The sequence below is a fragment of the Salvelinus namaycush genome, chromosome 3 (assembly GCF_016432855.1).
Source record: "Salvelinus namaycush isolate Seneca chromosome 3, SaNama_1.0, whole genome shotgun sequence".
Lineage (NCBI taxonomy): Eukaryota > Metazoa > Chordata > Actinopteri > Salmoniformes > Salmonidae > Salvelinus > Salvelinus namaycush.
In genome coordinates this window covers 71905012-71918928 of record NC_052309.1, presented here as the reverse complement: position 1 = coordinate 71918928, position 13917 = coordinate 71905012, and the positions used below count along the sequence as shown (strand labels likewise).

Below are 13917 nucleotides of genomic sequence, written 5' to 3'. Positions count from 1 at the left end.
TGAAGTGGATGACTGAATGTACCCCTGACGCAGGGATTCGGAGACATATGTTTCCATAGCCTCCGTCTCCGCCTGTGAGAGGGGATACACGTGACTCCTGGGAAGTGCAACGTCTACCAGGAGATTTATCGTGCAATCGCCCCGTCGATGGGGTGATAATTGAGTCGCCTTCTTTTTGGAGAAGGCGAGAGCCAAATCGGCATATTCAGGGGGAATGCGCACAGTGGAGACCTGGTCTGGACTCTCCACCGTAGTAGCACCAACGAAACCCCTAAACACCTCCTCGAGCACTCTCGCGACCACCCCGTGGGAGCCCTCTGTGGCCAAGAAACAGTGGGGTCATGACAAACTAACCAGGGTAGGCCTAGCACCACTGGAAATGCAGGAGAGTCAATAAGGAAGAGACTAATTCTCTCCTTGTGACCCCCCTGCGTCACCATGCCCAGAGGAGCGGTGGCCTCCCTGATCAACCCTGACCCTAATGGTCGACTATCTAAGGCGTGAATGGGGAAAGGCACAGCCACGGGAACAATGGGGATCCCTAAACTATTGGCAAACGATCTATCTATAAAATTCCCAGCCGCGCCTGAATCGACGAGCGCCTTATGCTGGGAATGCGGGGAAAACTCCGAAAAAGTGACATACACAAACATATGTGCGACAGAGGGCTCTGGGTGAGAATGGTGCCGGCTCACCTGGGGTGACGCCAGAGCGCCCTGTCTGCTGCCTCGATACCCAGAGGAACCAACCCGGCACCGACCGGCAGTGTGACCTCTGCGGCCACAGATGGTGCACGAGCTGGAACACCCTCCGGTCTCCCTGCGCACCGCCCCTCCCAGCTCCATGGGTATCGGAGAGGGGGTGCGGGGGGGATGGAACCAACAGACCCCGATCTGAACGTCCGCGGGCAGCCAGCAGGTTATCCAGCCGGATGGACAGGTCCACCAGCTGGTCGAACGTGAGGGTGGTGTCTCTGCAGGCCAAATCCCGACGGACGTCCTCGCTCAGACTGCAGCGATAATGGTCGATCAGGGCCCTGTCGTTCCATCTTGTGCCGGCAGCCAGAGTCCGAAACTCCAGGGCAAACTCCTGGGCGCTCCTTGTCCCCTGCCTCAGATGGAATAGGCGTTCACCCGCAGCTCTACCCTCGGGCGGGTGAACTCCTCAAACTGGTCCAACGCCGCATCTCCCTCTCTCCACACGGCGTTGGCCCACTCCAGGGCTTTCCCGGTGAGGCATGAGACGAGGGCGGACACCCTCTCACGGCCCGAAGGAGCCGGGTGGATGGTTGCCAGGTACAAGTCCAGCTGCAAGAGGAACCCCTGGCAGTTCGCAGCCGTCCCATTGTATTCCTGGGGAAGGGAGAGACGAATCCCACTGGGACCAGGAGAAGGAGGGGCGCGTAGTGGAGACCCCGGCTGTGCTGGTGGAGGCGCTGTAGGAACTCCCTGTCTCTCCCAGCGGTCCATTGTCTGGACAACGCGGTTCATGGCGGTGACAAGATGGTGGAGCATTGCTGCGTGCTCCCGGACGCGCTCCTCCACCCCTATACCCGGGGTACCTGCTCCTGCTGACTCCATAAGTTTGGTTCGGTATTCTGTAAGGGGTGCGTACTGGCGGCAGAGAAGTCAGACGCAGGAGAGCAAAAAACTGTGTTTCCAATAATAAAAACCCAACGGAAAACAGAACAATCAATAAATGGGTACATAACCCGATGCGCACCAGACATAACGTGCACAAGCACTTACAATAAACAATACCGGACAAGGACATGGGGGGAACAGAGGGTTAAATACACAACATGTAATTGATGGGATTGAAACCAGGTGTGTGGGAAGACAAGACAAAACAAATGGAAAATGAAAGGTGGATCGGCGATGGCTAGAAGACCGGTGACGTCGACCGCCGAACGTCGCCCGAACAAGGAGAGGGACCGACTTCGGAGGAAGTCGTGACAGAAGGTTTCATCAAGTTGTGAGATAGTACTTTTGCACATATAACACACTGTGACTGAAGAAAGGCACTACTCCCAATATAAGTGAACCCCAGATCAATGTAGTTCTCATCATATTTGCGCCTCTTCGATGGTCCAACGTCCCTGTCTGCTGTTCTGTGCTTTCCCGGGTAAGGGGGCAGTAGCTCTTCGGCTGCATCAGATTCACATCTGTCAGTGTCCATGCTAGCTGGGCTAACAACAACTGTAGAATTACTGATGCTTGCATTGGATGTGCTCGTGGAAGCAGAACAACTTGTGTCGTTGACAGGTGCAGGTGTAGTACTGCTGGTAGTAGCAGTACTACCAGTAGAGCTGGTATGTGTCTCTATGGACGCGGGCCTTACTTTTTTTTTACCATTTATCCATTTTCGAGCAAACGGAATGAGCAGCAGCAACTTTTGGCTACATACAGACCGCTAGTGGAATTCCCGCGAGAGAGTAAAAGTTAATGTGATTGGATGTTAATTATTTGACTAGGCTACCTGTATTTGACATTGTGTTGTTATTTCGCTGAACACTGGATGGTTTAATTTAGTTTTTGGCATTGAAACGAGGCTACTAAGGAGAAAAAAAAACTCACCCAAATGTATAGCTCGAAAATGTAAATGGTTTGTTTGAAAATGTGAAGAATTTTTTGGCGGACAAAAAAATAAAATATATATATATATTTTAACCATATTTTTGTTTTGCATACCCCCGACGGCATTGCTCGCACCCCTGGGGGTTACGACATCCCGTTGCTATTGTACCCAGTTTGGGAATACCTGCTCTGAGTATTTAAAATGTAACTTGTGAAAAATATATTAAATATTTCAATAGGCTTTTTGTTTTGAAAAACAGTCATATCCTTAGGCCTAATGAATTATAGAAGAGACCCGAACGCTCACTAAGTTGTTCATTTCAAAGAATCTATCTCATAAGATTTGTTGTGTGATTTGCAGAACTTTATTTTTCTTGTACGTTACTCATATGAGCACCCTTGACAGCACCCTTCACAGCACCCTTGATTCTCAGTATTGTCAGTATGTTTGATGATAGCTTTAATCGTTTGTCTTTCACTTTCTCAACCTATATCTGCGGACCATAGGGAAGCGGACATGCATACCGACATGAACACCATGGACACAGTCTCAGGGCTGTGAGGAGAGAAAGGCCACTAATGTGTTTTATCTATCTCAGGTATTTTAATAGGCTACACAGTCATATCTCACCATAGGTGGCTCACATGGTCCTTTAAGAGGTTGCTAAACTGTGTGTTAAGTAGAAACAATTCCCTGAGATGATTTTGTTACTTGCCACTTCTTTCTGTTTTGACAAGAGTACAGTGGCACAGTTCTTCAATAGTTGTCTTTTTTTGTTGAATCACAATCAGAGATTTGGGTTTATTTTTTATAACAATTTTAAAACAAATTCATGCTAGATATTTCAAGGTATGTTTACAGTGTTAAGTGCAAAGTATGTTCAGTTCAGTTCCCATTGTGGCAGGGTAGCCTAGTGGTTAGAGTTTCGGACTAGTAACCGAAAGGTTCAAATCCCTGAGCTGTAGTTCTGCCCCTGGCCATCATTGAAAATAAGAATTTGTTCTGAACTGACTTGCCTGGTAAAATAAATAAAATTTCACAGGGCTGGAATAGCATTGGTACAGTTGGAAGTGGTGCTTGTAAGGTGCACAGGGCTGGAATAGCATTGGTACAGTTGGAAATGGTGCTTGTAAGGTGCACAGGGCTGGAATAGCATTGGTACAGTTGGAAATGGTGCTTGTAAGGTGCACAGGGCTGGAATAGCATTGGTACAGTTGGAAATGGTGCTTGTAAGGTGCACAGGGCTGGAATAGCATTGGTACAGTTGGAAATGGTGCTGCAACATTGGTTGAAAGTTTTGCATCGACAATGCAGGTGATGTTTACCATACATACACAGCATTCACTGTCAAACATCAACCAGTTATGCTCATTGAGTTAAAGTTTTGAAAGAATCCGTCTTTCACTGTGACATGTTCCTCTACTGTCTTTTGTATGCCATTGGGAACCTTTCTCTCATACATCACTGTAACACTGACACCTCCATACTAATCAGTGCAAACTAAGGTCAATTTAAAGAGAAGCATGAAAGTCCATCTGTTATCCTGCCTACAGTGGCTCATATAAATACTTCCTTTTTCAGAATTGAGTGTGTGTCCTTTTTGTGTCACTCGGGTTCATCCTGGTGAAGGGGACTTCTGCCTTGCCAAGAAACAGTTTGTGTGTGCAGCCTGACTGTTGCTATAACAACCTGGCTGCAGTGTAGACTTATAAGGGCAATTTGCCAGCACATTTAGCCCTTGAGCAAAAACATTTTATATTATACACACATGATCATTTTCAGAAACAAGTGTACAGTAGTGTACTTCCACAACAAACAAAGGCACGGGGTAGAAACACAAAATGGAGTCGACATACTGTAGACACTGAGGATTGGCAGCTGAGCCTTCTATAAATACACCCAATAAGCATCCAATTACTGAGCAATGTTTCTGGCAGCCTGGTCACGGCCGGTGCTTTTGTGCAGTGGTGGTACATTCTGATCACAGTGTGAGGCCTACACACTACATGCCGGACAACTCAAGTCCAACAATCCAACCTGCTGAGTCTTAACAAAGCATGGGGTCTCCAAGCAGTGTGCGTATGGGAATCAAACATGCCTGCAGAAAAGAGAGTAGAACTGCATTGTGAGTTCTCTCAAACCACCTATGTATATGAATCCACAGTCACACGGGAACTGTTTCGTTTGAGGTAAGTTAACACGGGTCATTGGGGTTTAATTTCATATTAAAGAACTGAAAATTGTAACCGTAGTACTCTTCTGAAGTCATAGAACTCTATATGGGTATTTTCTAAAAACAGAAAAGGGATGTCATCTGAATAGCTTGGGGTTGTGCTGCTGTAACAATACATGACAGCAAACAGAACTACAAAAGATCTAGGGTGTGATTCTAGGAGTAGGAATACATTTTGGGCTGAAATATATAATGGGTCTGCTATATTAACTCTCATTGAACATGAAAATACAGATTCTAACTAAACCACAAATAAATGATTAAAGGAAGAATTTCCCCTGTGGGATGTAGGCTTAATGAGTTGCCATTGAGGAGGTCTGGCCTTGATGCCTGTCAAACGTCCTTAGCCCCCTCTTCTCCCCCTCGGGGCCCTGCAGTCAGACACAGACTACGGTATGAGAGCCCTCGTTTGGTGAGGGAGGGCTTTTGTTAGTGATCACAGTTTACTTTGGAGTTGCCAAGCAGGACCAAGTCGGAATTCCACTCGCCTTTCAACTCCGACCATAGTGGACCTCAGCAAAGTCTGCAAAAAGATGGAAAACAACTTTCTAAAATGGATCCTAGCCTTTTGCATGTTCTGCACCGGTAAGATGTTGCAAGAGACAACATTTTATTATTCATAAGATTTATATATTCTCTGTGGAGTCAAGGGTTATGGGACATCTGCAGTAGAGGCCCCCATTGTATCGACGAGTTTGTAGTTTGAAGACGTGTTTGGCAATAGAATCGGTCATATGTTGTTTTAAAGCTCTTTGGCAAAATACTCTTATATAATATTGCATATATGAGTGTGTGAATTATTTACCTGTGCTTTGTCCACTGAAATTAAACGTGCAACCCAGAGATGATGGCAAAGTGGAACCTGCATCCCACCCAATCTTATATCCACAGTGATACAAACAGATCATAAACACCTGCTAAAGTCACACAATCAAATCACTGCAAGCAACATTCTTTGTATCTGTAAATGTGATTTTATTTAACAAATATGAATGTTGCGGATATGCCAGCAATAATAGACCTTGTAATTAGATTACGTGATGATCATGATGATAGTGAAAATGATGCGGATGAAGACAATGTAACGATGATGATAGTGATGATGATATTGTCCATGTCTCAGTGTCAGGTGAAGGATGCTCTCTGGAGCTGAAACCCTCCAGGGTGGTGGTGGGGTTTGGGGAGCCTGTGTCTGTCAGTTGTGAGGCCTCTCGCCCGGTGCGTGTCCTAGGCTGGGAGTCAGCCATCGGAGCAGCACACACCCAACAGGACCGTGCTGTCCAATGGAAGGTGGACAGTCTGATCGACTGGATCGAGGAGCCTATCTGCTATGGAGTCTTCTTCACTGCACCCAGACAGTGTGAGGAGAAACTCAACCTCATTCTTTACAGTGAGTCAACCTGGCCTAAATAAAGCTGGCTTTTTTATCTTAGCACAATTTAAGGCAGAGCATGGCTGTAGTACATGCATCAGGCCATACTTCATAATAATGAATTCTATTTGTGACGACTACTACTAAATGTACGTGTTTTGCTTGACACACTAACCAGCTGATATTTCACAGAGACTCCAGACAGTGTCACCATCAGCTCAGCGAACCACACTGGTCCCATGTTGGAGGGGAAAGAGTACCAGCTGCTCTGTGATGTCCAGAACATCGCCCCTGTTCAATACCTCACCCTGAGGTGGTACAGAGGGCAGACTGAAGTTTACAACCACTCTTTCTCTGATCTGACCCCTGCCTCCCCTGTCCAAGTATCCTCCATCCTCCTGATCACCCCAACCAAAGCTGATAACGGAGCCCAGTACAAGTGCGTGGCTCAGCTGGAATTGGGACCAGAGGGACCACAACCACCTCCTTCAGTGACATCAGAGCCTCTCAACGTCTCTGTGCAATGTGAGCCTATCCACTCAACCCAACCATTAATAGTTTCATGAGAAACAATGAAATACAATTGTGTTTGTGTATTCGTTCATATGCAATATCCATCCCTTTCCCTTATACTTATTTTCTCAGACCCGCCATCCTTCCTCAGTCCTGAGGCTGAGACCCTGGACATCGGTGTGGGGGATGAAATCTCATTAAACTGCACGGCTACAGGAAGCCCCAGTCCTGTGTACAGCTGGCAGTCTTCAGATCCCAAAGAGAAGATGGAGGACCAACCTGTTTTTACCTCTTCCTCCTTGCTTCCAGGAACCTACACCTGCATTTCCTCTAATAAGATTGGCAAGAAGAGTAAGCAGTTCATCATCAAGACTAAGTCTTAAGGTAGGAGGACACAGTGAAGGGGGCATTGTTAAATGCACACATTTAGAGGATAGAACTAGCACTCCCTACCATCACACTTGTTATAGAAGCCATTGTTCTTATTTGAAGGTACAAAGAGCCACATCGGAGGTATGTGACTTTTCCCACGGTGGAGTGTTGGCTTTACAAAACAAAAGTCCAAGTTTGGGGGATTAGCAGAGGGAATATAATATCAATATCAATTCTCTAATATCAATTGCACGGTTTTGTTACAGGTGTGAGAATGTCATCATTGTCAGCCAGACCATCGCACAGAAAAAAAGGAATCGCCTTACATTTTTAAAGACTTTGGTCATGTAATAGTTTATAGTAGCATATTATTGTGTTATGATTGATTCTTGTTGTTATTGCAACATAACGTATACTTTGATGTGTTTAAATATATATGTAGGGTATACAGTTCACTTTCAGTGTGGAGAACCCTAGAACGCGAGGTAATGTGAATAATTATATCCATTAATAAGCTATCCATTAACTTTATTTTGGAAATCTACGTTGTTGTTTATGTTCTTTCTTTTTTTACATGCATAAAAACACTAATAAAATGACAAATGTATATTTATATGGCCAGTTGGTTTTATTATTATCAATGATGGTAGGCTATTATTATTAAAACAACTAAATAATCTTTATATTTCTTTTTTTATAATAAAAATCTTATGCCCCACCCACATGCCTTTGCCTTGACGTTCTTCAATGACGAGTTTACGTAGAGACGTGGAAAACGTCTAAACGGAAACGTCTAGGGTTTTCTCCATAGCAAGCTAAAGCTACATTGTGCACTATTGTTGTTTAGCAATAGTAAATATATTAGCTACCGATATAATTTCTAACAAGGTTTGAAGTTAGATAGTTACGTTGTATCATTAGACTCGCATCTGTTATTTTCACTTTTAACGTGCTCTTGCTGCAAGCAACGTTTTAGCCTGCTAGCTAGGTAGCTAGAATGACAAGTAGGATAGACTACAGCGTGTGGGACCACATTGAGGTTTCAGATGATGAAGATGACACCCATCCAAACATCGATACACCCAGCCTTTTCAAATGGAGACATGAGGTAACGTTATGTCGAACGTTTGGGGCGGCAGGTAGCCTAGTGATTAGAGTGTTGGGCCAGTAACTGAAAGGTTGCTAGATCGAATCCCCGAGCTGACAAGGTAGAAATCTGTCGTTCTGCCCCTGAACAAGGCAGTTAACCAACTGTTCCTAGGCCGTCATTGTAAATACGACCCTGTTCTTAACTGACTTGTTTAAACTTAACTTAAAGGTCTTAACTTAAAGGTTTAAATAAATTAGAGTGATGCATTTGATAGCTTCTTGGTCTCTGTAAGTTAGCTAATTATCACATTATTAGCTAGCTTTCTAGATTTTGTAAACAGCCTGCTATCGCAGATAAACGCAATGGAAAGATAAACATAACATTTGGCGTTGTTATCCTCGATGAGATCTCTTTGTCCTGACCCCTCTCCCCACCATCACCTAGGCGCGTGTGGAACGAATGGACCAGTTCATAAAGGCTGGTGAGGACCTGGAGAAGGGGCTAGCTGAATCTAAGCGCAAGTTGACTGAAGCACAGAAGAAGACAAAGAATCTGTCCAGTTCAGTCACGGACGATGCCAAAGCCGAGCTGAGCAAGGCACAGGCCGAGGAGAAGAGGCTGAAGAAGGAGGAGCGAGACTGGGAGAAGAAACTGGAGGACCACCGGCGGGAAGAGAAGAAGATGCCATGGAACGTAGACACACTCTGCAAGGAGGGCTTCAGCAAGGTGGGTTTAGTGTGTGGAACCACTTGTTCTCACTGGCTGCAGGTGATGGTTATTTGCTGATGCCACTTGACTTGCCCCACTCCAATCTCTCTCTTTCCTTCTGTCTCTCCTAGAGTGTTATGAATGTTAAGCCAGATGTGAAGGAGGAGACCGAGGAGCAGAAAGAGCAGAAACACAAGACCTTTGTGGAGAAGTATGAGAAAGAGATCAAACACTTTGGTGAGAGTCATTTTCCCATTCTTTGTTGTCCCCATTCTTTGTGGGTAGTTGTCATGGCCATGGTCTCTGTCTCTGTTGTCAGGTATGATGAAACGCTGGGACGACAGCCAGAAGTACCTATCAGACAACCCTCACCTGGTGTGTGAGGAGACGGCCAACTACCTAGTCATCATGTGCATTGACCTGGAGGTGGAGGAGGTGAGAGCAGAACCGTAATATGACAAACCTCACCACTAATAACCCATCAGGGATTTCATCCACTATACATTACCCCCGAGGACACTCATCAGGGCCATATTCAGTAGGTCACAGGGTAGCAAAATGTTTTGAAACAGAAAACGATAGTGTTTCTTGTTGAACAAATCCAGGTAGTCCTTCCCTGTTTCTGTCCATTTTCTTATGTTTGGTGCATAATGAACACAATCCTGGTGTAGAGAAGGTTATGAAGTAGGTTAGTAAGTGATCGTCTGATCCTCTTTATTTTCCCAAACATGCCTCAGTACGAAGTACACATGCAGTTGCCTTTTCTTGATACAGATGAGCATACACAAGGGTTAATGTCAGTGTCCTGTTGGTGTTTTCCTCCTGTAGAAGAAAGCGCTGATGGAGCAGGTGGCCCACCAGACCATAGTGATGCAGTTCATCCTGGAGCTGGCTAAGAGCCTTAAGGTGGATCCCCGCGGTTGCTTCCGTCAGTTCTTCGACAAGATAAAGGTTTGTTTGCGTGTAAAGGTAATACATTTCCCACTTGCACTCAATAGCAAAGCATATAGACTAACAGTTACATTTCCCTCGCTCAGACTGCAGATCAGCAGTATCAGGATGCCTTCAATGATGAGCTGGAGTCCTTTAAGCAGAGGGTGCGCGGCAGGGCCAAGATCCGCATCGAGAGGGCCATGAAGGAGTACGAAGAGGAGGAGAGACAGAAACGCCTGGGGCCCGGAGGACTGGATCCTGCCGAGGTGTATGAGTCCTTACCTGAGGTACAGGACATCTACTGCTGCACCTCCTCCATCATTTAGCACCGTTCTTCCATCATAATCATCATCATCCCTATCTCTGTTTTTGCAAGTTAGTGAAGCCATTTATTTTGTCCTTTTTGTAGGAGATGCAGAAATGTTTTGACGAGAAGGACATTGCCATGTTGCAGACTGTCATCACTAAGCTGGACCCAACGGTAGGTTACAAAACCAAATCCATTCCTGTGTTTCTTTTGTTATATTGTCTTCCACGTGCTCAGGGCAAGCATATGACAACATACATTGTACTACAAATGTAAAGGCACACTGAATAGTGACATAAAACCTGAAGTTGTTATAAACTGGTGCTCTGAATGTCATTGTTCCCACCTGTCAGGAGGCTAAGGTCCACATGAAGAGATGCATTGACTCTGGCCTCTGGGTCCCTAACTCACGGGCAGACGAGGGAGACGACAAGGAGGAAGAGGCTACTTATGAAGAGCTGAATAAGGAGATGGGCGAACAGAAGATAGAATGATTGACATGAATTGACTTTACGATGATGATATTTTCATCTATGTAGTCATCACTTCTATTGCTACTCCCAATGTTTTTTCATGAATTTCTCCTTAACGCTTTGGAACAATGTAACCTCTCTGTGGTGATGTCCACTCTTTGTGGACAACAATATCACACCAATATCACTTGCTGAATGCTCTTCTTTTTTTAAACAATTCTTGCTTGGGCCTTATTAGTAAAGCTGTATTCTTAAACGTGTGTGTGCCTGTACATAGTCTCTTTGTGTCTGTACACTGTGTGTCAGCCAGCCAATCTGTTGTCTACCTTGTATTTGTGTGCTTTCAGTTGCTGGGGAACATGGTTTCTCTTTTTCATTCAATAGTCTCACTACTGGTTCTACATGTATAGGGAAGGCATGGCAGGATTTCAGTTCTTGATGTGATAGAATTATACATAGTGACGTAACGTGGGATAGCCTAGTAACTGAGGTTGAAATTGGATCATATCAACATGTGACATTTTGAATCCAGTCCACTGGCCCCTTACGACCTTTTTGCTCATTGTTTTCTCTCCTTAATTTGACCAGCAGGTGTCACCTCACATCAACTTTTAAGTTGATGGAGAATCACTTTTGAGTTATTTGCTATTAAAAATAACACTGTGGTTTACATGAGTCAGGATAGGGTGTTCTTGAATTTAGATTGATTAGAAATATTGTTAGATCGTTTCACCTGTCTTCCATTGCATAAATGTTAAGTACAACAAACTATTATGGTCCAAACACACCAAGACAGTCGTGAAGAGGGCACGACAACACCTTTTTCCCCTGAGGAGACAAACGGTTTGGCATGGGTTCCCAGATCCCCAAAAAGTTATACAGCTGCACCATCGAGAGCATCCTGACTGGTTGCCTCACGACCTCGTATGGCAACTGCTCGGTATCTGACCGTAATGCGCTACAGAGGGTAGTGCGTACGGCCCAATACATCACTGGGGCCAAGCTTCCTGCCGTCCAGGACCTATATACCAGTCGGTGTCAGAGGAAGGCCCAAAAAATTGTCAGCCTCCTGTCACCCAAGCCATACTGGAGCACCAAGTCTAGGTCCAAAAGGCTCCTGAACATCTATCCCCAAGCTATAAGACTAATGAACAATTAATCAAATGGCCACCTGGACTATTTACATTGATCCCCCACTGCTGCTACTCACTGTTTATCATCTATGCATAGTCCCTTTCCCCTACCTACATGTACAAATAACCTTTACTAACCTGTACCCCCCGCACATTTACTCAGTACCGGTGCCTCCTGTATATAGCCTTATTATTGTTATGTAATTCTACTGTGTTACTTCTTTATTTTTACCATTTTATTTAGTAAATATTTTCTTAACTCTATTTCTTGAGCTGCACTGTTGGTTAAGGGCTTGTAAGTAAGCATTTCACGATAAGGTCTACACCTACACTACCTTTCAAAAGTTTGGGGTCACTTAGAAATGGCCTTGTTTTTGAAGGAAAATCACATTTTATGTCCATTAAAATAACATCAAATTGATCAGAAATACAGTGTAGACATTGTTAATCTTGTAAATGGCTATTGTAGCTGGAAACTGCTTATTTTTTTATGGAATATCTACATAGGCGTACCAAGGCCCATTATCAGCAACCACCACTCCAGTGTTCCAATGGCACGTTGTGTTAGCTAATCCAAGTTTATCATTTTAAAAAGGCTAATTGATCATTAGAAAACCCTTTTGCAATTGTGTTAGCTCAGCTGAAAACTGTTGTGCTGATTTAAAGAAGCAATTAAACTGGCCTTCTTTAGACTAGTTGAGTATCTGGAGCATCAGCATTTGTGGGTTCAATGACAGCCTCAAAATGGCCAGAAACTAAGAACTTTCTTCTGGAACTTGTCTGTCTATTCTTGTTCTGAGAAATGAAGACTATTCCATGTGAGAAATTGCCAAGAAACTGAAGATCTCGTACAACGCTGTGTACTACTCCCTTCACAGAACAGTGCAAACTGGCTCTAACCAGAATAGAAAGAGGAGTGGGAGGCCCTGGTGCACAACTGAGCAAGAGGACAAGTACATTCGAGTGTCTAGCTTGAGAAACAGACGCTTCACAAGTCCTCAACTTGCAGCTTCATTAAATAGTACCCGCAAAACACCAGTCTCAACGTCAACAGTGAAGATGCGACTCCGGGATGTTGGCCTTCTAGGCAGAGTTGCAAAGAAAAAGCCATATCTGAGACTGGCCAATAAAAATAAAATATTAAGATGGGCAAAAGAACAGACACTGGACAGAGGAAGATTGGAAAAAAGTGTTATGGACAGACAAATCTAAGTTTGAGGTGTTCGGATCACAAAGAAGAACATTCGTGAGATGCAGAAAAAATGAAAAGATGCTGGAGGAGTGCTTGACGCCATCTTTCAAGCATGGTGGAGGAAATGGGATGGTCTGGGGGTGCTTGGTGGTGCTAAAGTGGGAGATTTGTACTGGGTAAAAGGAATCTTGAAGAAGAAAGGCTATCACTCCATTTTGCAACGCCATGCCATACCCTGTGGATGGTGCTTAATTGGAGCCAATTTCTTCCTACAACAGGACAATGACCCAAAACACAGCTCCAAACTATGCAATAACTATTTAGGGAAGAAGCAGTCAGCTGGTATTCTGTCTATAATGGAGTGGCCAGCACAGTCACCGGATCTCAACCCTATTGAGCTGTTATGGGTGCCGCTTGACCATAAGGTACTGTAAGAAATTCCCATCAAGTAGTGATGGGTCGTTCGCCAACAAGTCGGCTCTTGTAGATGAACATTGGGAGCCGGCGCGCATATCAGAAGAGCCAAATCTATTTATAAAAATCTACAAAAATTAAGATATGAGTAATCAAAATATTTAAATTAGAATTAACTAATTCAAAAACGAAATAAAATATAGGCCTAAATGCTCAAGCGCACACACATTCGTTCTGACTGTCTGCTCAGACTAACAGCCTCACCTGTTGTTCCTGTCAATCAGACACGCAGTGTCAACCAATGAACCAAAGATGCGTGAGGGAGGCTCAAGCCAACTCACTCACAGTCACACACTTAGCTGCCGAGGAGGAGAGAGAGGAAGGACAGCTGTGAAAACAACAGCTGGAAAATGAGTCGGAAGCACAGTAGCATTTGGATGCATTTTAATAATGTAGACAATGTTAGAGCATAGTTTAGAATTTGCCAAAACAAAATCTCATATAAAGCCGGTTCTATGCACAGCTTGTCACGAGAATTTTCAATCCCAATGATAATAACTATCAATCAATAGCTTTGACCAATCCCCGAGGTTTGTAAGA

General features: G+C 44.4%; 2 protein-coding genes across 2 annotated transcripts; both read left to right on the top strand.

Annotated features, from left to right (window-relative positions):
• Positions 1-5198: 5198 nt before the first annotated feature.
• Positions 5199-7766, top strand: LOC120044560 (hemicentin-1-like). The gene is made up of 5 exons (XM_038989223.1): positions 5199-5395; positions 5934-6200; positions 6375-6707; positions 6828-7079; positions 7334-7766. The coding sequence occupies exons 1-4, from the start codon at positions 5344-5346 to the stop codon at positions 7076-7078; spliced, it is 903 nt and encodes a 300-aa protein (XP_038845151.1). The 5' UTR covers positions 5199-5343; the 3' UTR covers position 7079; positions 7334-7766.
• A 70-nt stretch (positions 7767-7836) lies between these two features.
• Positions 7837-10838, top strand: LOC120037125 (hsp90 co-chaperone Cdc37-like). The gene is made up of 8 exons (XM_038983303.1): positions 7837-8175; positions 8602-8883; positions 8997-9102; positions 9185-9300; positions 9694-9816; positions 9903-10085; positions 10208-10279; positions 10459-10838. The coding sequence occupies exons 1-8, from the start codon at positions 8065-8067 to the stop codon at positions 10597-10599; spliced, it is 1134 nt and encodes a 377-aa protein (XP_038839231.1). The 5' UTR covers positions 7837-8064; the 3' UTR covers positions 10600-10838.
• Positions 10839-13917: the final 3079 nt, after the last annotated feature.